The 27830-nt window shown below is 36.3% G+C and overlaps 1 protein-coding gene across 3 annotated transcripts; it reads right to left on the bottom strand.

Annotated features, from left to right (window-relative positions):
* Window positions 1–74: 74 nt before the first annotated feature.
* Window positions 75–27830, bottom strand: TCEA1 (transcription elongation factor A1). Of its 3 annotated transcripts, none has more exons than XM_021555692.3 (10): window positions 27714–27830; window positions 21899–21961; window positions 17404–17509; window positions 10003–10090; window positions 8834–8982; window positions 6941–6997; window positions 5918–6072; window positions 4415–4561; window positions 3427–3498; window positions 75–2358 (listed from the first exon to the last, which is right to left on the bottom strand). In XM_021555692.3, the coding sequence occupies exons 1-10, from the start codon at window positions 27780–27782 to the stop codon at window positions 2350–2352; spliced, it is 915 nt and encodes a 304-aa protein (XP_021411367.1). In that variant the 5' UTR covers window positions 27783–27830; the 3' UTR covers window positions 75–2349. The 3 variants fall into 3 exon arrangements, with proteins under 3 accessions (XP_021411367.1, XP_021411368.1, XP_031359891.1); XM_021555693.3 differs by having other exon boundaries at window positions 8834–8979; XM_031504031.2 differs by lacking the exons at window positions 21899–21961; window positions 27714–27830 and adding an exon at window positions 19061–19755.

Genomic DNA, 27830 nt, shown 5'->3' with positions numbered 1-27830 from the left:
ACTGGGCAAAAGAAACAGTTCTTTTTATCATGGGGGCAGAAGAGAGAAGGATGAGGGCTGATGCTCAGGAATCATCAGGTCCATCACATTTTATTTCAACTCCTACTTGGATACACCTGCGTCACAGAAAGTGCTACCACAGTTCTGGTTCTTTCAATAAAGTCCAGATATAATCTGGTGAGTACAGAAAGACAATTACTACATTTTCTCAAAAGGTATTTATTCTAAGTGTCACAATCAGACACAGAGATTAAAGGACACACAGTGTAAGGAAGATCATGCAAACCAACTACTGCCTCCCCTGTATATATATGCTGTGAACAGCTGTGGAAATTTAGGTCTACTTGGCATCCAATTCATTGTCATTTTTAACACTATTTTTTGGACTTGTTCTTTTAGAAAGGTCCCCAAACAAAACACTAATTGACAGTAAAGATCTGTAATTGGTTTCTTGTCCTCAGCAACTTGAAAAAAATTTTATACATCTTTTAGTAACTCTTAGGAAACAATCCTGCCAATGGACCTACACACAGGCTAAAAATTAACTCATGCTGCTAGTAGAAAAAAATGTTTTCTAAAGGGCATTAGTAGAAGTTGAGTTAAAATGTATATATATAAAAAGCTATGCAAGAAACTTTAAATGCTAAGCAATTTTCCTAAAAAAATAGTATGTAACAAAACTTCTTCTATTTTAATTTTTTTTTTCCTTCAGCAGAAAAGCCATGCTTCCTTGCATAAGCTGACTGGAAAAGCTTGCTCTATCAAGTATTAACCAAACAGTTCCTGTCTCCCAAAGTTCAAGTGCCATCATACTATTTCCAACTCATCTGTTATGGTTGCCACTATAACACAAAAAACATTCAACATGGAAAAACTTGGTTTTCCTTTACATTCAAGGAATTTATTTTCCAGGAGCTGTGTATACTCTTCCCATCCCCTTATGAATAATTTATACAGTGACAAAATAGACCTCCTCAGCCCCAAGCTCTAACAGAATCACAGAATAATGAGGTTGGAAGAGACCTCTAAGATCATCAAGTCCAACCTATGCTCTAACACCTCAACTAGACTATATTACCAAGTGCCATGTCCAGTCTTTTTTTAAACACATCCAGAGATGGTGATTCTACCACCTCTCTGGGAAGACAACTCCAGTACTTTATTATTCAATAACAAATTAAATAATATAAAATTAGATATAATGAAAGAATTTAATCTCTTCTAAAGATGTTGACATGTTTTTCCTTAAAAACACATTTGCAAATATTTCTAAACATGCACTGTTAAAAAGCAAACTTTTAAAAAGCAGCATTTATATAATTTCTCATATGGAAAAGATTGTAACTTTAATAATTTACTCCTACTTGCAGGTCTATGTTTGACACCAAATACTCTACATCTCAAAAATTGTTTCATTAACAAAATCAATGCAATTTAAATGAAGGGAGTATAGTATCACCTCTCCAGCCAGTTTAATGTAATGAACTGGTTAGCTGGTGTTATTGGGATAGCCTACAACACAATGCCTTTGCTTATTTACAAAGTCTAAACCCAAGTTGGCTGCCAAGCACATTAAGTAAGACTGAACACTCAAATCAGATTTAACCACTATTTAAGACATTCTTAGAAATAATGCCTGCTGACAGAAAGTAAAATACATGCTTTGGGCAATAAAATATATTGCATTGATCAAAGCTGGTTACATAAACAAGCTTAACCAACCATTGCAAAAGAGGTCATGATATCCAGTAATAAATATTCAAACCCCATGACTGCAAATTTAGTCCTAGTCCAGAAAGATCACATACAAACTAGAGAGTTAATTAAATTGTGTTTTAGTTAACAACTGAGTTTAATGTTATGAAGAACTTATATACTTTTTCTGCTTGCAAAGCAAAGTGAACAGACCAGAGAGAAACAAATTTCATTCTTACAACCAAGCAAATGTGGAGAGGCAATTTACACACAGGAGGAGCGCGTCTATTTCAGACCACAAAAAATACAGTACATTATTCACATTGTTAGAAAAAAACAAGACAATTACCAAAATGTTTAACTGGTAAAAGTTTAATGTCAACTTACTTATAAAAATGAAAAAATATTTTAAAATTCACCATACATTTGAGCAACCTGGCCCTACTGACTACCAGCTATAGGAAGGCATTTAAGGAAATGATGGTTGTGTCAAAACAAAGGCTAACTTGAGGCATGTATGCTGCTTTGAAATAAAAGAAAAGAAAAACCAAAAACCCCTCTCATTTGCAGGAAGCTAGATGCTTAGCCTAGTTTTTAAAGCTAATTACAAAATCCTCGTTCATACTGGTCCAGATGTCTTGACAATTTCTTCTTCTAACAGAACTGTCAAAAGAAAATAATGTTTTATGAGATCTTCATACATCTTAGCTCTAAATCTCTGCAAGAAGAAACAGAAATACAACACCATACTTAGGATATGGACATTACTAATTAAAGCACTTGCTTATATTTTAACCATTCCTTCAGGCAACTCTATACAGACACTTCTGTAACTGCTACCTTACAGAAGGTTTTAAGGACAAATATACTTTTTCAGGTACTGCAAACAATTCCATCAAACAATTTCTATGCTTTATATATTATTTAGATATCTTGGAGCCTGAATTTGAACAATATTTAGCAATAAGCCATGTAAACCAAGATGCATAAAATATTTTTTTATGTGACAGTCTTAATGTATATCGTGGCATGGCCCTGCAGAGCTGCAGCCTTCTTAACATAGGAAAAATATCAGAATGAGGTTATCATGCTTCCTATGGCATGTGATCTCACCTTAAACTGTAAATTTTACATGCCTTCATTTCAGTATTTCTCCGTTTTATTGAACTACCAGTGTTTCTCAGAAGCTTTATAAATTCGTTTCCCAAACTTAAAAAAAAGATTCAATCAAGTTATCACTGCCCTACACTTATCCTGGCACAGGAATACAGCATCAGCCATATCTTTTTTTTTATTGCTTCTTCTTTTCAGAATTGAAAAAAACCAGAAAAAACAGTAACAACAAAAGGTCTAAAAAAGGCCTGTTACACTCACCAAAGCAGAGATTAAAACCAGTCAAAAGAACTTTGGGTGAAGAAAAAGAAAACACAGTGACCAGCTTGTCACCACTTCGTATGGCAAAGCAGTATTGTAACTAAATGTCTCAAGGACTAAGTCCTGACTTCTCTCCCCCTTTGCCACCAACCTTCTTGAGAGATCTCACACCTTCAGTCAAAAACACATTTCTGATTTAAAGCTATTTTGCAATCTCAACATGTAATATCATTAATGGGTTAAGAAGTAACCCAAAAAGTCAACAGAAAGTGGTTTGTCACATTTACTGTAAACCCAAATTAACCACAGAGGCTGGCTGCCTGCTATCAAATATGCAGAGCAGTCTAACAGTCTTACCTTCCATCTGTTTCCACATTCATTACAGACAACAAACGTTGTCATGGGTTCATCAGCACTGCGGGTTTGAACCTTTGGCAAAGACAAGAGCCAGAGCAGAAAGGAAAATTAGTATCTTCAATTGTCGTTAGTGTGTGTTCAATGTAACTGTTTAAATCAAAGTTTAACATTAAGGAAAGAAATTTGCATAAAAATACAAGTTAACCTTATGTATCAACTGACACTAGGCTTTTTGCCTCACTATAAAGCCATGATAAACTTAGATTTTGAGAGATCTAGTAGCACTAAAATACCAACTTCTGCATTGAAACTGTGCACATATTTCTAGGAACAGATTCTACACTAAAAGTACAATGTCCAGTACAGCTTCACATACATTTACTGACACAAAGTCTTAAAAGTCTCACGACTGAAAAACAACTTGCTATTTAAAGCATCTGATAAACAATATAAAATATAAATGCAGCTGATCCTATGATGGAAATTACATTCCCTGAAACACTCTTTATCAAATTAAAGCACTCTTTCTGTGGCTGTAGGAATGACTGTAAATCAGGGTCTAGTGTGAGTCAAATGGTACATTAAATATACATAAAAATATACACATGTATATACGTATATATAATTTTCTAGTACTTAGTTCCTCTGTAAAAATAAGCTTACACACATTAAAAACAGTATCTCTCCTCCACAAAAAACCCTTATGAATATGATGTAATAAGAATTATCAAGAATTCAGCATCACAAAGAAACTTGTTTCAGTCTATATAGATACTCAGCTTGGATCTACATAAAATTTTTGGCAAATAAATACAAGAAACTTGCTTTACATAAGCACAACTAAGTAGATCCAGTATTCTTCACATTTTATAATTAGTCAGCATTTTGTTGGAAGTTCATTATGCAATTCCAAATTTTTTTTCTCTGACAATCTTTATATAGGACTTAAGGTTTGAAAAAGGAAAACAAAGAGTGAATAACCACACACCTGGGTGTATGTACAGTTCTTCTTTTTGCACTTGCCACATGTAAACAGATCAGTTTGGGTACCTCCTGTTTTAGCCATCTGGTGCTCTCTGATAGCTTCTTTGGTCAGATTTTTGCGCATTTCTTTCAGCTCATCACTTGCCATTTCCTACAAAGGACAAAGAGCAGACAGAGTTTACTAGAGAGTTTTAGTTTTAAAACAAGTTATCACTGTGTGAGCCAATTCAGTTTTTTACTTAGAATCCATGAGCAACAACTCTGTTGAAGGGCAACATAATTCTACACATTTTTAATTTTACAAGACTTAAGCTGGGCTATTTCACAGCACAGAAGCTACAAGAAGTTAAAAATGTTCTCTTTTTTAACACAGACAGGAAAAAAAATACAACGTCAAACATCTAGAAACATTTCTATGCAAATACACTTCTGAAGTTCAGAAATGTAAGCAAGGCAAGGTAGAGGACCTAGAAATCCTCCAAAGAGGCAAAAAAGATGCTCTCCCTACATTAGATCCTTGGATAATTATCTCATTGACCTACATAACATTTATTACCGGAAAAAATTTATATTGTTTTGACTTCCATATTTGTACTGATAAATACAGTACAGCCATAATTTATTATATGTCATCAAAAATCATAGAAACTTTGTTTCTAAGCACTAACCAAAGAGTTCAGAATCACCCCCTTTTCTTTTTCCTTTGAAATAGTTTTAGTGCACAAGATCTTCACAAGGTCTAGAAATCAAGTGTGCATAGCAAACCAAATTTGTTACATTTTTCTTCAATACAATTTTTTTCACTATCCCATGTAGATGTGGAATGAAAAACTTATATCAGTGCTTTTTCACTTCAGAAGTAATCTTAACACTATGGTGGTTTTAGCCATTTGACATTTTAATCCAAAACATTAACAAACAAACAATGTGCGCAGGAAAGGATGAAATATATGTTGGTGCATATGTACATAACTACGTAGAACAAAGAAAATCAAAATACATACTGAAGGTACAACTTGCTTTTTTTACATATCTTTCACCAGCCTGTTTGTCCTAACCTTTATGTAAAGCTATAGTAAAAAAAAAAAATCAACAAAAAAACCCCCACCACAACTTCAACTTTCTTTTGGAATAAAGTTAGTCACGATTTTCATTAGTTGACCGTAACTGATTTCTCACAGCCTCCAAGACACTCCTTTATATCTCGTTTGAGGGGGCAGAATCTAACACATAGGAGAACTACAGAACTGAAACAAGATGTTAACAAGATGCACTTTCATTTATCTCTCCCATAAAATCTCATTTTTCATTTAAATACCTACATCTATTTTCACTTGTAAAGACACTTCCATGGCCTCTACCCCTGTAATTCAGATTCTGCAAGCCACAAAAAAGCCACAGTCTTTCAGAAGTATGCCAGCTTACACAAGTTACTTTTATGGCTAATAAATACAGACCAGGATGTAAGTCCAAGAGGGAAATAGTTCAAGACCTGTGCTTTACTCACCTCTGCTGTCATTTTAGCAAACTTGTCAGGAGGAATGTTTCCACATAATACATTTTTCCTTAGGTTAGGGTTCTTTGCATCCTTGAGATTTGCTATCCTACTTCGTACCCTATTTTTGTATTTCATATCAGTGTTTTTTAACTCTTGAAAAATAGGTGCTTTGGATTTAAGGAACAAAACATGGATAAGTAAAATAGAGTAAAACATTAACAACTAAAAAAGAACCCTAGAAAGGATTAATTCTGGGGGGGCAAAATCTAAACCAAGGTACTTCTCCACTGTTTGTCAAGTCCTCCCCCCACCCCAACCAACAGCTACTTTCCTGTTCAACACAGCAGAATTCACAACTTTCTGAAGCCTAATCATAAGTTTAGTACAGGGTCAGCAAAACATGAATTTTTGGGTAGTAGGACCTCAACTGTAACTGTGAAAATTCATCCATAACTTTATGTCCAGTTTCTTGATCTCATCCTGAGAATTAATTCATTTCTGAATGAAATATTCAAACAATGACAACTCACTAACACATTTTTTTTTGGTTAAAAAAAGAAGCACAGACCTCTGTTCTGGAATGATTCAAACACTGGCACCAAAACCACCCTTTTGAGAACTGTGAATTCATTTAGAAACAAACTTATAGAAAATGAAATAAAGACACTAGAAAATTATTAAGACTGTTAACAAGAAAAGAATTTAAATAGCAAAGAAGAGCCCAACATTTTATGTCAGAATGCTTCAGTAAGAGATTAATATTGCTGCTACAAGGAAAACATACTGTGCAGAAAAGAACCCACACACACTCACCTACATGCATTCCTACATATTTTAAGGCAAACCATTTAGGTTGGTCTGGATTTCTAAACACTTCATTTACGTACTGATTTGTTGAACACAGTTGCCATTTTTGTTTTATATGAAATACAGAAACACTCAATATATAGAACAAGTTAATTAATTTGAAAATTACTGTGTTTTTCAAAAATACTTCTGCCCTAGAGCACACAGATATACAATAAAGGATATCTTCTTCAATCAGAGAACCCAGCTCTTCTTCATCAGCACCAATAGCAATGTAATCATCTGAGGAAAACAAATGATAAAATATTAGCAACCTGACACTCTGTGTTCTATATCCCTGAGATCCTTATAATTCCAGAATGCTGTAACTCAGCAAATTATAAAACACTTGCAGTGAGTCTTCTTTCTGTATATGTAATTTTAATTTACTGCGCACTTAACCTTTCAAAACTTATTACTTAGAACAACATAAATAAGTGAAAGAAGCAAAATAGAAGTTTAAAAGAATTAAAAACATTTAAAAACCAAAAAACTTCTGACACCTAGTTGTAAACATAAATAGAAACAAAAAACACTGTTACACAGAAAAATCTAAAATATTCCAATAGGCTTGGCATCCCTCCCATCTCCACAGCCTGTGCATAGAACAGCCTATTATAAAAGGGAAACATTTTATCTTGTTTAATCAATTGTTTTAGTCCATACAATACAAGAATAAGCAAATAAATGTTTTGCATGCATAGAAGAGAAAAATTTCATTAGAAACATGGTAATTGAATAACAAACAATCTTATTAGATTTTTTAAAATGCAAAGCAGAGATGTGTCATAAAACATGTAAACTAGAAGAAATAGACCACAGTAGTCTTGAAGGCAATAAAACACTTGAACAAAAATGTCTCAAGATAACTGTTTACTGTTTCTGACCAAAATGCTTCCTCACAAAGACATCTACCTTTCCAAGACAGCTTAAGAACAAATTATATATGTTTGCCTCCTCATTGCAACATGGGTATATTTCAGTGAGTAATCCAAACGTCATTTGTCCTTTGATCTCATACCAAAGGCCAAAAAACAAAAAAATAACCTTGTGTTTTCAACTTACAGATCATCAGTTTACATTTGCTGTAGAAAGCAACATAGCAAAAAAAGTTTTCAGAACACTATTTCAAATGAAGACTACATAGAATTATGAATGAAGATGCTGTATGTGACTGTCTGGTCCAAAAAATGTCTATGAACTACATATCCAGATGACCACTAATTCATTAGTGGTCTTTAGTCAGTTTTGCTTATTGCCTATACCTGAATTTATATGAATTAAAATAAAGAATAAGAGAGTAAACACAGATGATTCAGAAGTCTACTTACACAGGGCCAAGTTACATTAAGCTAAGAAAAGAAACAGGAGCTTGGTCATAATTTTGATAAAGAGTAGGATGCACCAGAAAAAAAATCAGATAATTCTGAAAAGCCCAGCTTTTAGTTTGCTCCTTATTCAGCAATTCATTCAATTTGTCAGTTTAAAGACACCCAAGTGTACATGAGAGATAAAAAGGAAAAAATCCCAGAACAGTAAAGGAATTTACAGATACCCAAAAGGCATGAGGTTAAGAGCAATGCAAGACTCTATTATTCCAAGTTATCTTAATGAAATGTCTAATGAATGAAAATAGAAGGGCAGCCTTCAAAAACTAAAATCTGAAGGTTTCCAGGACTTCTGGTGCAAGAAAGGCAGTCTTGCATATAGTCACACCCTCTAAGTCAAAAAGACTGAGACAAAAAAAAAAAAAATAGCAGCCTCTATAAAAAGATTTAAATGAAGAATTAAGGAACAATAACATTCCTGAGAAGAAGATCCCCTGTTGGTAAGGTATCAGATGAACTGAGCCACAAAATGTCCTAAATTAGCAACAACAAAAATGCATTTTCAAACATTCCTGTGCCATCAAGGTTACTCATGACGTGCACCTTGGGTAAACTGGTTTATGGTCTACACACACAAATAGATGCAAACAGGGTTTATTCTACCCCGCAGGGTAGGAGAAAAAGTAGAGTGGGAAAGACAGAAATAAAGAAGGAAATAGTTAAACTTGAAAATATAGTCTACAAAGCTCACCTCCTGTTCTGAGAGCTGCAGAGAGCATTTCTCTACATTTCACTCGTACAGAGTCTGAAGTGCTTGGAGCCCGGGGAAAAGAAGGGATGAAAGAATTTGAGGGAGCACTACCCTCCTCCTTCCTGCTGCTGGAATTGCTACTTGAACTGCTAAAAAAAGGCAAAATGAAAACCAATATTAACGTTTTTTCCCCCCTTCAAATAACTTTGTTTCTGGGCAAAATACGAGTCTTTTGCTACATCCATTTGATGGTATTCCAAAATAAGAACACAGGCCACCTTTTAAAAGTTATTTATAGCTCTAGAGTCAATACAATTTTTAAAGTGTCTTTAGACTATTCACTAGGGTATTCCACACAATAGAGACACAGCAGGTATTTCATTCCATTATATGGCACATAAGCTTTAATTCTCAGTTCTTTACATTAACATGAAATCTTTTTTCCTCCCACAGAACTTTACTTTAAGAAACAGTGATGATACATCACACCAACATTCATTCTGGAGCAACTCCCTTGCATTCAATCTGCTTACTGTACTGAAGGGGTGCCATGGTCACAAAAAAAAACCCCACAATTTATGTAGTTGTGCAAACTGTAAACCAAGTTTTCAGCTTCCATCTGGACATACAGTTAGAGGTTAAACTTCAATTTTAAAATGGCTGCTGAAAAGAGATCACTAAACTCAGAAATGTATAGAAGAAATGGGCTTGCAAATACTCTTTTGTAAATGTTCTTCAGCTCCTGCAGTGAGCTGAAGTTAATGTAGGCTTCTTTTTCTGTAACATACTTGGTGTTTACCAAAAAAAGTGCAAAATGTTTATTAAACATAAAAACTAACACACAAAAGAAGCATATGCAATTACCCCAAAGCAGAGACTGAGAGTTGTTTTACAGTTCTCAAAGCTTGGTGCTAGTACTGAGGACAGAGTATTTAACAGACCCAACAGATAGAACAAACAAAACTTGTCTGGCCATATCTTGACCTATGTACCTTTTTTTAAATCATGTCAACAGTAGCACAGTTTACTTCCCCAACTGTTTCTTGTACAACTCTGTCTTTCAGAAAAGAACACGGCAGCTGTCTCTCTCATTACAAATTCAGACCAAATAGTTTTATGTTAATCTATACTGAGTGAGACTATTTGCACAGCCATTAAGAATTAAGCACCTTTCTTCTCTGGCATCAGGGCTGTTTTGTGAGGAAGATGCAGGCTCCTTTTTCTTTTCTTCAGAATCTTTATCAGTGGAAGGTCCATCTGGAAATACAAAACATGAGAAACTCTCTTCTACCCAGAAATAGTAACCGATTTAAAGCAGTGATAAAATATCATGATTTCTCCTGAACCGGTTAGAAATGCTATCAGCTCCCACTCTCTGCTTTGACCTTCTCTTGCAGTACAGCCTTCCACTTCCCAACACCCTCCCAATGCAGGAAATGGAAAACATAACAACACCTCAGATCCTTCGAGTCAAGTCCAGCATCTGCTTAAACTGGCAGTGAAGACATGACAGAAACATATACTTTAATGATTTATTTTTTCCAACACTCCTGCATTACGTAAACAGTAACTTCCCAGGTATTGCATCAAGTCTCTGGAATTTGTCTTCCATTTTTTATATACTGATGTTCCTACTACATACATGCCATTCTTTTAAATTATAGTGTGGAAGATACCATAGTTGGCAAAATAAAAAGTAATTTTCATCTTTTTGAGGGACTTTTCCAGACACACAGTATTTTCTCTGATAGCTCTTAAATTATTTGCCTTAGTATTTAAATATATTTGAATCTGCCATTCCCATAAAGGTTAGGTTTCACTACAATTTCACAAAGAACAAAAACAGAAGTCTTTATGGAAAAGAGCAATCACAACATTTAACTCTAGCACAGCAAGAATGCATATGCCCTTCCATTGTAAAGAGGATTTCAGAGTGGCTAAACTGAGTGCCTATTTGGATTTGTTCTCTAGAAAGGATTGCTCTACTGCATACAGAGAAAACCTAGTGAGATTGGCACCACTGATTGACAGATTTTGTGAATTCTTCTTTCCAAGCCCTTATAAAGCTGCTATTACACATCTAAATTTTTAGACTGTATTACTGGAATAAGCATATATTACAAACTTTATAATTAATTAAAAACAGAACAAGAAAAGGAGGAAAGTCTGTTAAGGCTCAGTCTTGCCAAGAAAGATGTCCTGAACTAAGCATGTTAATCCTTGCTTAAGCATCTAAAAGTATCCTTATTTCCAGAGGAACCCCATCCCTGTGCTTCTCAGAGGAACTTGGTTGTATGTAATTCACAAATCTGGGTCTCTTCAAACATCGAGCTTTTTAATTTCAGAGAGTAGAAAATAACTGTACTGACTTTATTTTTATTGGAACAATAAACTTAACATGATTTTTTCTTGATTTTCCTTTCCTTAACCTGTGAGTTAAGGAATTTATCCAATCAAACACCATTTTATTAAAAGATCATCATAAAAGGAGAGCAGAGACAGCATTACTGGATCAGACTAGGCACCAATCTACCATCCTGTCTCCAGCTGCACCTATAAAGAGATGTACACAAAATAGTACAGGAACCAGAAAAGCACAAGATACTTCTCCAGAGTATTCCCCCAGCCTTCAAGAGCTCACCCATTGTTTGCAATGTTGCATTCAATCCTTGATAAATTTAGTTTAGGGGAAAAGAGATAATTAAACACAGATGATGCACTCAAGCTGACTGTCTTTAATAAGCTGAAGATGTTATTCAAAAAAAAATTCCTAATAAAGATACCAATTTAATGACTTCTGTTTATAAAAATAATTTTACTAAGAAAGCAAACAAGACTATAAACTGAATGGATCACATGAGTTCTCTGCTATGACAACTGAAGTGCACTAAGAGAAAGAAAACAACTCCCATTTTTAACATGCATACTCACTTTCTCTATGGCAACAACTGATTACATGATATAATCTTTAAAGATGTTCCAAATATGCATGCAATCTCATTTAACTTCATAATGTTTTAACTACATGCTCATTTTTGTCAGAGGCTTTAAGACAAACCAGTAGATCAAACCAGTATGTTGGGGTACAGCTCAAATCCTGCAAAGCAGGAGCTGGGCTTCAGCCCATCTACCTACACATTTTTTCCTGGCACACAGTCATCAAATTCAGGTCTGACCTGGGTATCATCTCCTGCCTATCAGGCATAACACCACAGTGGTATAGCTGGCAACCAGATCTCTTCTATCAAACACTTTCACTTAGCCCAGCACCATTTCACCAAGGGCAGGCACTTGCCAACACCTGCCAATACCCCAGTGGCTTCTCTCCCTTATGGAGGGCACCTCCTCCTACAGCTGCAGACCAGGCTATGCAAGGGTGTCTCAAACCAAGGTCAGACTTGAGCAGCTGAGACTGGACATCTTCAGCAAGTAAGTCCTCAAAACTACAGCTTCTTTAATCACTGAAGAGTTTTTGCTTAATCTAGTTTCAGAAAGCTGAAAATAAAGTTATTATTATCCTAAGTGTTTAAGTTGCTTTATGGGTCATAAATTGGAAAGCATTAAAAGAGATGCTTTCCATCCTTAAACTCACACAGTAATAAGGTTGTTTTATTGAAATACTATATTGACAAAAGAACAGAGTGTAATTAACAGCCTCCTATACAGCATTTCATCTATCCTCTGGGGAAAGAAAAATTATCCTTGACAAATTAAAAGCCCTTACTAATTAGCTTATTTTATATTCAATGACCAGACTCTTAATACAGAGGAAGAATGACATCTAATGAGAACTATGAACAACCACAGAAATTGTAACAAAGTAAGGTGGAAAAAAATTGCCCTTCTGTGAAATGGCTTTAAAAATTCCAATGTCATTCACCTCAGGAAGTCTACAGAACATTATAAATATTTATATACTACAAACTACAAGTTGTGCAGTTCCTTTTTTGCAACTCCATACAGCTATTCAAACTTACCAAATTTTTCTTCAAAACAAATGGAAACTGTCACCAATTTTAGGACTGAAAACTGTAACTTCGCAGTTTTAGCTATTGCATCTTCAGGCAGCCATAAAAAAAAAAACCTCAAAGCTTTGGTTTTTTATAAGAGAAGTTAATTTATATAATACTTCTTCTTTAAAATACAAGGAACATGGTAGTAATAAGAATTAGCCATTGGAAAAAGACATTTAAAGTTTAACAACTGCACTGCAGTTTCTACCTGGGTCTTGCTGTTAATTTGAAAGATACCTGAAGCTTCTTCAGTGAAAAATCCCTCCAGGGTCAAATAAGACATAACAGTGGTTTCTGTTATCAAATCAAAAATTTTAACGCAGTAAGATACAGCCAGATAACATAATTAATCTGAATGTTAGAAGCCATTAATAGCTGTCTGCTAGATTTTTCTATGTTACAAGGCAACACTAGACATTTGCTAGTAACGACAGAAAATTAGATAACATAAAGATGCAATGTTATTAATTTATAAATTTAACTTCAAAGTAGGAAAAATATTAAATAAAAATTTGTCCAGGAACATTAATGAAAGGTGGCTACTCATTACCTGAAAGCACATGAAAATTTAATTTAGCAGGATATCATGTGTTGCCTATTCAGGAATCACCACCAGAACTTGTAACGTTTTCTGAGTATTCAGTTTAAACAAGTTAAAGGAAAGAGATAAGAGAACAGGTACCAAATTACATAGTTATTAATTTAACAATGACCTTCATATGCAATAATTATTTAGGCTCCATTTACTAGATTGACCAAATAATCTTGAGATGCACAAGCAGCTGCACTGGTCAGCAATTCCTCTACAAGATATAGTAAGGCATGAAGGTAACATCAGTAAAGTTTCTTTGCAGTAGTAGCTCTGAGAGGAGGAATAGCTAAGAATCCATAAGTAAACAACAAAATTATGAACTGTTTGCTAAATATTTTTTTATCACCAGTGACAAAAGACCATGACACGTGGACTTATTCACTATACGTGTTTTTCTCTTAAACAGTATAATGCATTGTGTGTTATCTCTCCACTGATTAACAAATTACAGACTTACTAACAGTACATGAACAGCTCCAAATACACACTTTGCAAGAGGTGATTTCTATAGCTCATACTCGATATGAAAATGAAACTACTGAAATTGTTTTTGAACTTGATTCTGCTTGATGTCTTATAAAGATATGTACTCTTCTTTCCAAAAGTAAATAATATTCATAAATGCTATTAGACTAATTTAAGAACTTGCTTTACCAGGAACATTTTTTTTAGGAAAGCCAGTAGGCTTTGAGATGTCCTTGAACAACTTCACTTATGATACATTAACATACCTGTAAGAAAGTCCTAGACTGCACCTGCTGGCTCCAGGAGAATCAAATCCAGGTTTGAAATAACAAAGGATTTTGTGAGCAAAGTAATCTTAGTATAAAATACTTCCATTATGCCTGACTGGTGTTATTAACACTTAAACACTATTTTAAAATGAAATTACTCAGGCATGTCCTTCTTTGAAATAAGAATTTCAAAATGTTTGTGGCCTCACTTTTAGTTTTCAATACTGGCAACAATTAATCACTTAATGTTAAGATTATTGTGCCATGCTTCTGCATTTTGAGTTCAGTATACAATGTTACTGGAGGAAAGTGTACCTACAGATCTGGACATTCTTTTTCATTGTATACTCCTCAGTTCAGCAAGTAATTATTTATTATGAGGGTTATATTTCTTAAGGAATTTTTGTTGCTTTTCTAACATAAGAAAAATCTCTGACAACCTAAATTGGTGTATATAGATTCATTATCTGCACAGCATACTCTGTATATTCAGCTACTTGGCAAAACAATCATTATTGGTAAATCCCATGTTATATCTGAGCACCGTTTTACTCTGAGAGCTGAATTTAGCTCCTTATGCAAATTCTAACCATCTCTGCTGTGTAGTTTAACTTCCAGAAAGTATCTGAAAGGGACCTTGCACTGTGGCTCACCCAGTGAGTCACTTCAGATGGTCACAAGCCCTCTGCTGCACAGCTTCTGACCCGTCCAAAAAACATGTGGTAACCTGTGAAGGCTCAAGTCAAGCCACAAAGATCTGGTGATTCACAACTCAAAAACTTTGATTTGTTCTCATGTTTCCCATGCATTCCTAAAAACTAAATTCTGATAGCATTGAACTGAAACATTACATGCAGCCTGAACAATGAACAATTCTTGCCTAAATTCAAAATGTCATTTATAAAAATAACTCACAAAGACTTCAGAGCTCTGAGTACAATGCTTGGTACGATTAACAGCTGTCCGCTTCTGCTGCCATCTTTGCTCCATACCATTTTACATGCACTATAAACAGCATAATCGAAACTGATTTCTCAAGCAGCTCAACATACGGTATTTCGTATTCTTCCAAGAAAGTCAAAACTAATGACAAAACAGAATAAGAGCACTTTGTAAGATTCCCACCCATACTTATACCCTATCTTTCACAGAAACTTTTCACATGAAACTTTACGTTCTAATGAGTTATTGAGCAGTGATAAAAGAGCCAAAACATTTGTCTTACTATGCTTTATTATAAGATCTACATTACAACCAAGGAAAATTTAACTACCTAAGTTTTGAATGTAGGCAGTGCTGTATTTTTAGGATTAATTTGATTTTACGTAGTAAGGGCATTACCACAATTATATTAGAGCTGGCACAATAATGTACACACAATAATATGTGTTCTGTAACAAAATTAGCACATGAATGAAGGTCACATACCCACTGCCTCAAGAAGTATTCAGTTCTGATAAATGCCAAATATTTCTTATTTGCTTTCCTGCTCCTCACATGTCTGACTTCACCTCATGCAAAATGCCTTAGTTAGAGTCTCCCAACTGTGTTAAAACAATCTGAATCTAGCAAGGTACAAAAGGGGAAGGTCTGCCTTGCCCCAGCTGTTTGTTACTGCTACAATCCCTGTGCAGGAAGCAGTAACTGCAAACAGGCTGGACCAAAAAGTGATAGTTGAAATTCCAAGCCAGAAGAAATGAACAAAATTAGTTTCCAACCAGTCAGTTCCCATCTCTGGTCTTCTGTATATCCAGCACTAGTTGTAACACAGGAGGGAGCAAAGAGGCACCTGTGCAGAAGGGAAGTCAGGACCACTCCTTTACACAGCAGCCTACACCCAGATTGACCCGCAGTGACCTTCAGCACCACGTTCTTACCCAGAGTACTACAGCATGGAAAACCTTCAGGCAGGAGTGACACTCCCTGTTCACAATATTTGAATACTTAAACACCAGCAAACTTTAAGTAACAATGTATTAAGACAATTTTGACTGACTTAATGAACACAAGCATTAAAAAAATGAGACAATTATTTTTAGTGTCTCAACAAAAACATGGCAAATCCTTCAAAGGACAGCGATAAACAGGCAGATCTCCCCAAGGAGAGCAGCATTTGAGCACACTCCAGGTGAGAATTCTGTTGGAAATGAGAGTATCTCCTCTACTATGTTGTCTAAGCTAAGTGGCAGTATTAAAAATTTGAAGAAGGAAAATTAACTGTCACCAGGTATTGATAAGGTTTTGTTTTTAAAACTTAGACTAATAACTTTTAGTAACTTGAGAGCTAAATCACTCAATCCAGCAGCTACTTTTAGAAGTCTTTAGAGTAACTGACGCTAATATGCAAGTCAATTTTTCCACTTATGTTCCTTACCACTTTTATATACTGATATAATAAAGTTGATCTACATTTATGTTTAAAAATAAAAAGTATATTACTTTCACTATTTACCAGTTAACTCTGATCAGACCCTACACTAAGATCCTGTATATTTCCCGCATTTACTTTTATTATTAAGGTCATTATGAATTTTAAGGTGTTTTATCAGCATGTCTAGTATTATCCAATTTTGAGATTTAAGCATTTTCAGATATATTAAGTAGTACCAAATACACTTGAATAAAACATTAACAGAAAGGTTTTAAGCTTATTAATTGCTTTAAGGGAAATTAAATAAAAAGTATTAAGTCGCTAATTAGTAAGCTGTTTAAAATTATGAAGGTTTTAGAAAGTGCAGCTCTGTTTCTCACTACCTCCAAGTTCTAACAGATTTTAACATAATTTTTACTGTTTTTTTCTCTTCACAAATCACTTCATAACCAAACATCAAAGCCTCCACACTCTCACATGAGATTTTGCAACAATTCCTCAGAGTACTTGTTATATTTGACAAAGAAAATAGTCAAGAAGTTTGTTAGTGCTTAGTGCTGCAGTACAGTCACTCCAGCTCAACTGCAGACAATGAGACTTCAGAAATGAATCACATCAGAGAAGCTGATTTCCTGCTGCCTGCCAGCCCCAATAAAATACATTAACTGCTTCTCTGCACACACTCTCACAGTAATAGCCCGGTGAGAGTCAAAGAGTAAAAAACCAAATGCACCCGCGCAGGAAGTTTCAATATTCACACAAAAGCACAAATATGTCTAAAGCAAGGCAGTGTCGATGATGAGCACCAAGGCTAGACAGAGTTAAAACATGCAAGAGCAGGAACATTCCTGTTGCCATACCTAACAGCTTTTTCCAAGACTTGATAAGAGATTTTGCTAAAGATGTAACCTCTTCATCTGTGCTCTGCTTGCGTATTGCATTCACTGACATTCCAATTCTGGTAGACTGCAAAGGAAATAGAAATGTACATTATCACAAGTGACATGAAGGCAACTTAACAAATAAACATATATAAATTTGTACTTTGACATTAATTTTTACAGTATCTTTTTTCTTTTGTGGTGGGTTTGTTTCCTTTTGTCTTGTGATTTTCAGGACAAAATACTGCAAGCCTTTAACTTTAAAACATGGACATTTTAAAAAGAAATACCACAGTATTACCATCTATCATCATCATAAAAGTTTGGGGAGGGGTGGGCAGTGGTGGTGGGCACAAGGTTTAAGGACTATATTTCTATTTCAGCACTATAAGAAGCTTGCTAACTTCTTCACTGACATCATACTCTTAGAATTACCATTTAGAGCCTGTGGAAAAAGCTGTAATAACCAGCTGGGAGCAAGTATGTTTTCGGTACGTAAAAATTTTGCTGATACTGAGATTCTTTAGAATCGTTAGCACAGAGAGTTCTGACTTTAGAGAGACGCAGAACTCTCTGTGTTTAAGATTTAAAAGAATGAGCTACCCTATTTTTCTGAAGAGGCCAAGACGGTGACAAGCTTTAAGCCTTTGCCACTACTGCCACCTACAGAGTGAATATGAGAGTAAGTTACAAATCACGCCTTTCAAGACTCAGAAGATGAGGACATCAATATAGCTCAACAGTAACATTTTAGAAGATTTATGGCTAATACATACATGTAACAAGGAGAAAATTTCCACCCTTTTAGCTTCACAAGAGAAGAAAAGCATTTAACAATATAAATAAGAATTTTATTATCCTTTTTTATTCTGACTGATGACTAAATTTTTTTATCTGATGCTAAGATGATCAGTTTTGTTGCATTACCATTTACAGGACTCACTAAATATAAATTACTCTACTTATTTTTGCAATAGATCATCATAAATTTCCTTATTCTTAGAAGGAAAATTTTAATTTTTGTGGCTTGCTAAAAATGGAAATGGTTTTTCCTGTAAATTGCTTCTTACAACCCAAACAACACTTTCTGAGGCACCACAGATGTGCTAAGTGACTGGAAACATGCTGAAATAATCCTTAGCTATTTCAGCCAAGGAAACACATTAAATAACCTCAGGTCTGAGCATCAGCTCTAAACATGTATTTAAAGAAAACAGATGGTTACTCACCTGTAACTAAAATGTTCCAAGATGGACTCTGCTCACCCACACACCCACATTAATGGTATTGGCCATTTCTCTTGTTATTTTGAACACTTAAATCTCAACATTATGTTCAGATAGTAAAAAATAACATGTCCTTGAAAATACGTAAAATACCACATCTGGATGAGAAAAATGTATCTACCAAAAAACCCAACCCTCCATTAATAGCTGGGCACAACAACAGCCTGTGCTTATCAGCAAAGGGAAAACACACCAACTTACAGACTTACTTAACTAAGTAAAATCCAAAAACTCAAGTAAAACTCAAAATTAACCAGAAAAATTTCTTCTTCTGATCACACAATTGAGACAGTTTATGGGAACTTTCTGAACTGCCAGCTTTCTTAGAGCAGTACATAAAAAGAACTCACCTATTTGATTTTAGAGAGCACTGGATCAGGTCTACCTGAAGAGAGGAAATAATGATCTACTAATTTATCTGCCTTCTAACTGGCACAGATAGTCACAAAAGATCAGTGTTATATTCTCAAAATTACTATATTTTAGTGACAAACCAGCTGACAGTATTTGAAATTTCCTTCGTTGTCCTGTCTGTAGAGCTGTTCTTGTGATTGCCTTTGTTAAGTGATAAACTCCAGTATTTTCATTCTTCCCCATTTTAAATTCTAGAGTACTTTACATCTGCTTTCAGAGTAAAGACAGTCAAAGACAGCATAAAAGCAGCTGTTTTCACCCTGAAGCACTGAAGCTTTGGCCAGCAGCCCTCAGTAGGTATGAGCAGCAGTGACCATAAGTAACCTATGAGAACACAAAGCACAGCACATGGTGGCAGCAGATGCTCTCTAAACCAGAACAAATGCAAAAATGTAAGGAACACAGCCAGGGAGGAAGAGCAACTACCGAAGTAAGCAGACGTGCTTCCAACTTTAAATTATAAGTGTATGAGGATAAAGAATCAGTGAGCACTGGGACCAAAGCAGAGCCAAACCAACCACTGAAGAATAACCACCCCTGGGTTTCTACATCTTGCCAGTGAACTGGCCTGAAGCCATTAACAAGGGTTGCACATCACAACCTAGTTCTGCACATGTGTGTGTAATTTCCTGTAAAACCTGTTTGTGAAAATAAAGCCTGACTGTGTCACTCACTGTTTAGCTGTGCACTAACCACAATTAGCACCAGGGACATGATGCCTTTAATGCTGTGAAGCTGCTAAACAGATTTGCAAGTCAGACCACTGGATAAATTGTGTGAGGAAGCCTACTGGCTCCCTGCCTAGCTGAGCAAGGATCAGTTTGCTTACATAAAACTCATCAGATGTAATACAGTGGTATTACTGCCTGCAATCACTTCAGTTTTCTGTGAAAATAAATGTGGCAAGAAAGACACAAGACACCAACACAAGTCCAGACTACTAATATGCACCTTCCTGTTGCACATACCTGAGAAACTAGTCAGAGGACCTCATAATTTCAGGATTAAGTAGCAGTGGTATTACATGAAAAATCATAACTTCTCTTATTACACAGGAATAACAGACTTAGCAGAACTTTTCTCAATGTAGCCAGTTTTCAAAACTTCAGAAAAATGGGTATGGAAGTATGCTTTTTCACTTTTGTTCCACATTTCATCAATTTAAACATGTTTGTCAGAAGTCTTGATCTACACAGAGGAAAATTGTGCTTCTACTATCTCATGATCATCACCCTTCCTGACACTGGCACGCTAATGCTCCACCAGAGCATTGAGTACAATTACTTTGCATTTCAGCTCTTGCTCTGAGCTCACCATTGCTTAAGCAAATTTGGGAGGCCAACAAAGAAAGCTTATGTCAGACTTAATATATTATCAAACTCCCAAGAAAAAAAATAAATTTGAGTCCAAATATGTTGCTAAATGCAATCTTATGCAGTGGAACTGTTTTGAATACAGCAATAGATATTTATGAAAAGCTTCCTAACTAAGGTACAGACAATGCAGTATGCAAGAGTATCCCAAAGTACCTGAAATTACAGAGCACTTGCAGAGTGATTTTTAATTCCAAAGTCAAAATAATATTATTATACTTAATGCAAAATATAATTTGCATTAAGACCTGCACAAAGAAACTCCAAAAAATCAGGATAACCAGAGGGGTTTTCGGTTTTGTTTTTGTTTTGTGTGGGGTATTTTTTCTGGAGGGGATTAAGTTTGTTTTCTTTTTAAAGAAGAAGGCTGAATATAGGGGATAAAATATCAGAGGTGTACCAGCACTTATGCATAAAAGTGACACCTTATTTTGTCAGAAATAATATTAGTAATAACTTACTAAGTACATTCTGCAAGTATATAGGATGCATGAATCAAAAATGTTACTGCTTCTTTAAAATTTGAACTTTATGCTAATTCTTTATCTCTGACTATTCATTGCCCCTTAGAAAAAAGTTACTTTTCAGTCTTCTCCAATTTATCTGGCTACTACAGCAAATCAGGTCTCATATTTAACTCTGACATTTGAATATTTTCAGAGATAGGGAATATCTGGCTAATTTGGAATAAAAATTGCTCACTGATGAACTACGTGACAAGCTCTGAAACTTGACATGCAAGGAAAGTTTATTTTTTGAAAGAATTTGCAAATAATATATGACATATTGTTAAATATGTAAATCTAAGTAACATTAGTGAGAGTATCCATGCAGCTGGGAGAGATTGTATCCTCCATCCCTCCAGCCCAGAAGAGTAAAAGAGGAGAATATTTACCTTAAGAGATACATTATTCAGAATGAAGGGGCGGGGGGGGGGTGTGGAGTGTTTGTCAAACACAACTTGCCTAAAAGGTATCAACTATGTTTCTCCTCACAAGACAAAACCAGAACTAACTACATAAGAAAAGATGTGTCAGCTGTAATCAGGTGCATTCTCCTTCAAGAGGAAGGAAACACACCACATTTGTGTTGGAGTAAAAATGTGAGAGTCTATGTCCAGTAAATTTGTAAGCAGCTCTTCTCCCTTGTGCATGATCAAATTCACGACTGTCAACTTAATCAGAAAGACAAACTTTAAGAGTTTGCTACAGGAAGAAAATATTCAAGTGTGCTACATCAGGTCAAGTGAGACTAGACTACCACGTAACAAAACTGATGCTTCCAAGGACTTTGGATTTAGGAATCTATTTAAATAGCATAACCTTCTTTCAGATCTGCTGGCTCCACCTTCTTCATTAGGGAGTTAACATTTGCAACACAACAACAATAAGAAAATCATACCTGTAGTAACTCAAGGGTCATGGGAATATTCTTAAGCTCCTTCAACAAATCAAGAGCTCCTGCCTAAAAAAAGAAAAAAAAATTAAAAAGTCAAGTTAGCAGCAATCAGGAACTTCAAATAAAATATCAACAATATAAACTTATCTGCCTTCAGGGACACATACTGGGTTCAAACCACCAGTTCTCAATTTATCCACAGAACTAGAACAAAGAATGTTCCACTTCAGAAACTCTAAGCATGTGTAGGCCTCAATTTGGAAATCAAAGTATTCACTGAAAGACTAGGGGAGTTTTACCCCATGTAACTCAAATGACAGTCAAAGCATTCTGTCAATTACTACTTAATCAGCACACATCTTCAAGGGTGCTCGCATAACAGCATCAGAAACAATCCAGACAAGAGCAGCAATTTTCAGTTCATAACAACCACATCAGTTTTAGCACAAGAATGTGGAGTTGAGAAGCTTTGCACAGTCCATCAATAATGCACACATATATATAAAACACACACAGATTTCATTCTTAACTGGTTTTGTGATGATGTGGTAAAGCCACATACTGTGGGATTTTCTTCTTCCCCTGCTAAGACTGCTAGGAAAGGTACTAACTAATTCTGGCTAAGCAGCTTTCTAGAGAGATGATTCAAGTTCAGAGTTTGTACTATTAGATGTTAACAAAGTCTCTACCCAGCTACTTTAACAATTCATTCCTTAGCAATATAGGCCTTACTTTAAAAAAGTTTGCCTAAGTGTGAGCGCTATAATTCTCTTTAACCTCTCCAACCTTGATGATTTACCAACTCTACTTCAGCAAAGCTCTGCACCATCCACTTGTGACTGCGCACGTGGGCTGTCAGCCTACACAAACCTCCCAAAGGCTGAGATGATTTGGCTGTTATTCAAGTGCACGTGGTGCTGAACCTGGAAGCTGTGAACAGAAGGGAGGCAACAACTGCCCATGCATCCAAGAGGCCATTCAGTTCACTCACAGGCTCAGTTCATTACTTTTTCTTTTTTTTTTTTTTAATTCATAAGGTTTGGAAATAAATCCCACAAAATTTGCATTTGCAAATCTGTGGAATTTGATTAACTTTCCTTACCTCTCAACTTATCCTATTTTATTTTGCATCTTGCTTACTTTTCAAATTCTCCCTAAACAACTTCCATTATAATGCCTGTTGCAAGGAAACATAAATTATTCTGCTCCACCCGCATTCTTACACTTTAACTGCTAAAGATAAAATAACTACCAAGAGGCTGAGGAAGATGGAAGTGGAACTTTGGTGTCACATCTAAAAACCCTCAGCTCTGGACACCTTCAAATGTTGGCTACAACTTCTGTTTTTCAAACACTTCTGACCCAAAGAAACCTCCAAACCCAAACATTTCACCAAATTCAACCTTACACAAATTCAATTAACATATAAAGCTAAAGCCTCACTATTTTGCCATGATAGCAAAAGTTCCATTTAATTTTTATTCATATTATACAAAACTTCTCCAGTCTTAACCAAAGAATTTTAGCAGCAGTGATGCAGGACTGAGAAATGTCACAATGTTTTCAGGTGCTAAATTGAGTTGGCACACTAAACCATATCTTTCTCTCAACAGTCATAAGCGTGGTTTCTTCTGTGCAAACACAGATCCAAATAAAGCAAGTTAATTATCTTCACTGCTACAAAACATAATCAAATTCAAGAAAATTTTCTTAGCCAAAACAAAACTAATGACAGAAGTCAATGTGCCATTTAAAAAAATATAATCCAGTAATACTTACCTCCAAACCAATTAAGTTATTAGCACACTGCACACAGATTTTAATTTTAAAATTAACACAGCTGATTGTAGTCTGCAAATTCAATATGAAAGTAACACTGTAATGCAAAGTAGCACTCTCTTCATCTCATCTTAGATATACAGTCTAGTCAAAATTCCTTTGTCTGCTATATCCCTTCCCAACTGTACATATGAAAACAAAATTATTCCCAGAGTAATTGTTTTCCAATACTAGCAACTTGATACATAACAGGTTAATAAACCATGCAACAATTAAAAAGAAAAAAAAAACAGAAAACAATTTAAAAAAACAAACAAAAAACCCTACCAACAAGAACAAAAAAAAACCCAAAAAACAAACAAAAATACCCACCACCAACAACAACAACAAAAAAAACAACCGAAACCCCCATAAACAAAAATCAAAACCAAAAAACTAAAACCCAAACAAAAAACAACAGGCTAACAGCTGATGTCTATATTTTATGCTGGTTTCTGTATCAAATTACTAAAATTGATAATGCACTAATCCTTTCTAAGCCTTCACTTCTCTAATCAATTATACTGTGCACCAAGAATTAGATGCTTTCAAATTAAATTTATATTGGTTTTAAACTCATACCAACTAAATATTTTCATAATTGCTTTCCTTAGCATAAAGTCAAATGCTCTCTGTATCTTAAAACTAGTGTGGAAGTTGCACAGTATAATTTGTAACTACTTTTCTCCTAATCTAAGACTTCTGTGTTCAAAACCCCCCCCCAACCATTAAGACCACTGTTATAAACTCTCATTTAAAGGCATTTTTATAATTTTATACAAAAAGAAAGGCAATGTCCCATTCTCCTAGGCTGGCTGGCTTTCAATTTACCTTGTCACTTAAATTAACAGAAGTTAGCTTCATACAGACCCAGTAGATTATTCCTCCCAGCTTCTTTCAGTTGGTCAGATCACAACAGCACAGAATGGTATTTTAAACCTGAGCTTCAGGCAATAGAAAATGAAATACATTTTTGAAGACACCAGAGCTATCCAGCTATAATTCCCTTCTACTTAAAGGAATATACATTTAATAACACAGACAATTTTATTTTCTTCTCTAAGTTTACTCAGGTGTTCTTGATTTTTTTTAATCCATGGGTGCAGCCTTAGTTTTCATACTATTTATTACAACAGCTTAATGAAAGAAAGGTGTACTTACAACAGAAGCTCAAAGGAAAGCACTACAGGTTTTAATCCAATCACAGTTATGAAGGAGTAGTATCTATTTCAATTTGAAGCAACAGCAGAAATGCGTATCACACAGTGCATTAAATACTAAATCAGATTATTTCTTCCTTCAAAACAAAAGAACTGCATATATCACTTCACTAAAATAGTTATGAAATCTGCACAGCTACAATTAAATCCTTAGTCAGGGCAAATCATCAAAAGTCTGACTCAGAAAGAGTGTCTGCATGGCCTGCCCTTTTAACTCATCAAAAAACATGCCACACAGTGCTTTGCCACAACCCAGTCACCTTTTGTATGAGAGATCAAACAATTCTTGTCATCTGACTCTTGACAGCTTTAGAGAGAGCAAGTATCAAATCTTTTTTCTTTTATTATTAATGCATCTCATCAAATTATTCTCTTTCAAAGACACAGACCAAATACCTGATCTTGAAGAGTAAAAATGGAGAAAGGAACACAAGAGGTTCTCAAGAACAGCATTATTCAGTGGGTACTTGTGTAAGAATGCATTTATCAATTCTTCTTCACACCGTTGTGAGACAATAAAGCACCTTTTCATAGAGACTACCTTAATAATTTTGCTAAAGTTAGCATTTTAACTGCAGGACAGAATTAGGTAGGAAATCACTTTGTACAATACAGAAATACCTTGTAAATGACAAAGGCTTAGTAAGAAAAACACTGAGACACCTCCTGGTTTGAATACTAACATACATCCTCTCCTTTGATGCCACTAAGGGTTTTTATCATGCTACACACATGTGCTTTGGACAAACTGTCAGATCTCCACTCTTGGCCACAGTGGCAGCTAACAAAGGAGCCACCTGTGTGTATCAAGGAGCCTGACTGAAGCAGCTCTGTTTCCACAGAGTACAAAAGCCCAACGCCTCTGGTACTCCCATGCTCTCACTGCTGGGACAGAGGTGAGCATGAAGGTCCAGCTCTGGCTCCAGCCAGGCACAGCCTGGCCCAGCTGTGCCTGCTGTGTTCAGCCACGTCACACCTACGCTGGCCCCAGGGAAGTCACCGCAGCACTCCCCGGAGTTCTGAAAGTTAATTATGTTACACATGTCTGAATACATGTTCCCAGCTGCTGTTAGGAATTTTATCCAAATTCCTAAGCCTCTCAAATCACAGAGAAATACCCTGTCATCACCTGCAGCATTCCTGGTATGGCTACTCCCCAGGATTGTCCTCATGCTACCTGAGAGCTGTCATTTTCTTTCTGTTATCAGAAGTTTTACAAATAAAATTGAGCTGGCTGCCCTTTATCAGTCTCATGACCGTGATATTTAAGCGTCTCAGTCAGTAAGTCTTCACCCTTTCAACACCTTGTAGGAAAGACCCATGACTTCAGTTTTACAGAACGTGAGACAGCAAATGCTTTTGTGTTTAAATGCATGGAGACTAGAAATAAAAACAAAGAGGGAAAAACAATGGAGTTAATAAATACCAGTCATAAAATATTATTTCCTCTAGACAAGGCTCCTGCTGCCACAATATATCATTTAAGAGTTTAAATATATCACAGCTAAGCCAAGCCATATTATGGAACCTCAGGGATTGAAGCATGTCTTGTATGTACTTACAATGAATTTGTTTGCATTCTGAACTACACAAATCTCCTTGGTTTAATAGTCAGTATTTCTAAAAATATGCAAATATTATTAATCATGCTCTTTATACTCTCCAGTATTAAGCAATAACAAAACTACTTCTAGACAGTGGAATTGCACAGTGTTGAGTTCTAACTATTACTGGTAATAAGCTTTTAATACATTATCATAACATATAGGAAAAAACCCCTAAACTTTATGTATATAATAGTACCTTGCAGGAGGAACAATAATCACATATACATACACAAATTTCCAGAAAATAACAATGTGCCCACCTGATAAAGAAAAAGTAAACAGAGCTGACAATTTACTTGCATGCTATTTTATGTATAACCAGAATCAGTTATCTGGTTGTTGCTCTACACTCTGATTTTACTTACTTTGATGTGTTTGCAGGTACCATATAAAAACCATATGTTACCTCAGCTCTGTAAGAAGAGCATACATGACAATAACACTTGAGCTAAGCCAATTGAATCCTACCAAACTATATTCTTCCCCTGTCCTGAGGCATGAGTTATTCCTCAGATTAATAAAAGCAATTAGAAGTGTTGCAGGTTAGAGAAAAAAGAAAAAAAAAAAAAGAAAGAAAGGAAGGAAAAAGGCTCACATTCCTCATCTGCGAAGTTCACCCATTCAACTCTGGCCCTGCCGCAGCTGGGTTTGGGCTCTTTACTCCTATCTTAGTTTTCACATCCCCCTAAAACTCCAGCTTTCACACCAAAAGCGACAACACCCATGTAGGGGCCCATGTCCGCAGGTTTCTCCTGGGGCTGGCAGGCTTTCCCTCCCCGCGCAAGGCCAGCCCCGCGGTCCCACGAGCAGGAAGCGGCGGCGCAGCCGCTCCCGGCCAGGGCCGGTGCCCGGGCGGGAACCTCCTCCCGGCCGAAGGCGCTGGAGCGGGGCCGGCGGGGCCGCGCCGCCGGGGACAGAACCGGCTGCCGTCCCCCTCCTGTGGCGGGGCCGGCGCCGCCGAGGGAAGCGCCGAGGGAAGCGCCGAGGGAAGCGCCGAGGGAAGCGCCGAGGGAAGCGCCGAGGGAAGCGCCGAGGGAAGCGCCGAGGCCGCCGGGCGGCGCGGGGGGACAGGCCCCGCGCCCGCGGGAAGGAGGCAGCGCGGGGCCGGCCGGGGCCGCGCCGGGGCCCGCGGCGCCGCCGCCGATCCGCCTCCCGCCCCGTCCCGGCGCTCACCGCGTTCTTCTTCTGCACCATCTTGTCCATCTTCTTGGCGATGCGGATGATCTCGTCCTCCGTGGCCATGGCGGCGGCGGCCCGGGCGGCGCCAGGCAGCGCGCGTCGAGCGCCGGC

Source organism: Lonchura striata, chromosome 1, assembly GCF_046129695.1.
Source record: "Lonchura striata isolate bLonStr1 chromosome 1, bLonStr1.mat, whole genome shotgun sequence".
Taxonomy (NCBI): Eukaryota; Metazoa; Chordata; class Aves; order Passeriformes; family Estrildidae; genus Lonchura; species Lonchura striata.
Note: the sequence above shows the minus strand (reverse complement) of the source record. Positions and strands in the feature narration are given on the sequence as shown.

What these genes read in the sequence shown, in the direction of transcription:
- TCEA1 (XM_021555692.3), bottom strand. Translation starts at nt 27,782, where the DNA reads ATGGCCACGGAGGACGAGATCATCCGCATCGCCAAGAAGATGGACAAG. An exon ending in CCTGATGCCAGAGAAGAAAG is followed by an intron (nt 8,983 to 10,002) that starts GTGCTTAATTCT and finishes GCCTTTTTTTAG; the next exon opens with CAGTTCAAGTAGCAATTCCA. An exon ending in AGAACTGTACATACACCCAG is followed by an intron (nt 3,499 to 4,414) that starts GTGTGTGGTTAT and finishes TCTTTGCCAAAG; the next exon opens with GTTCAAACCCGCAGTGCTGA.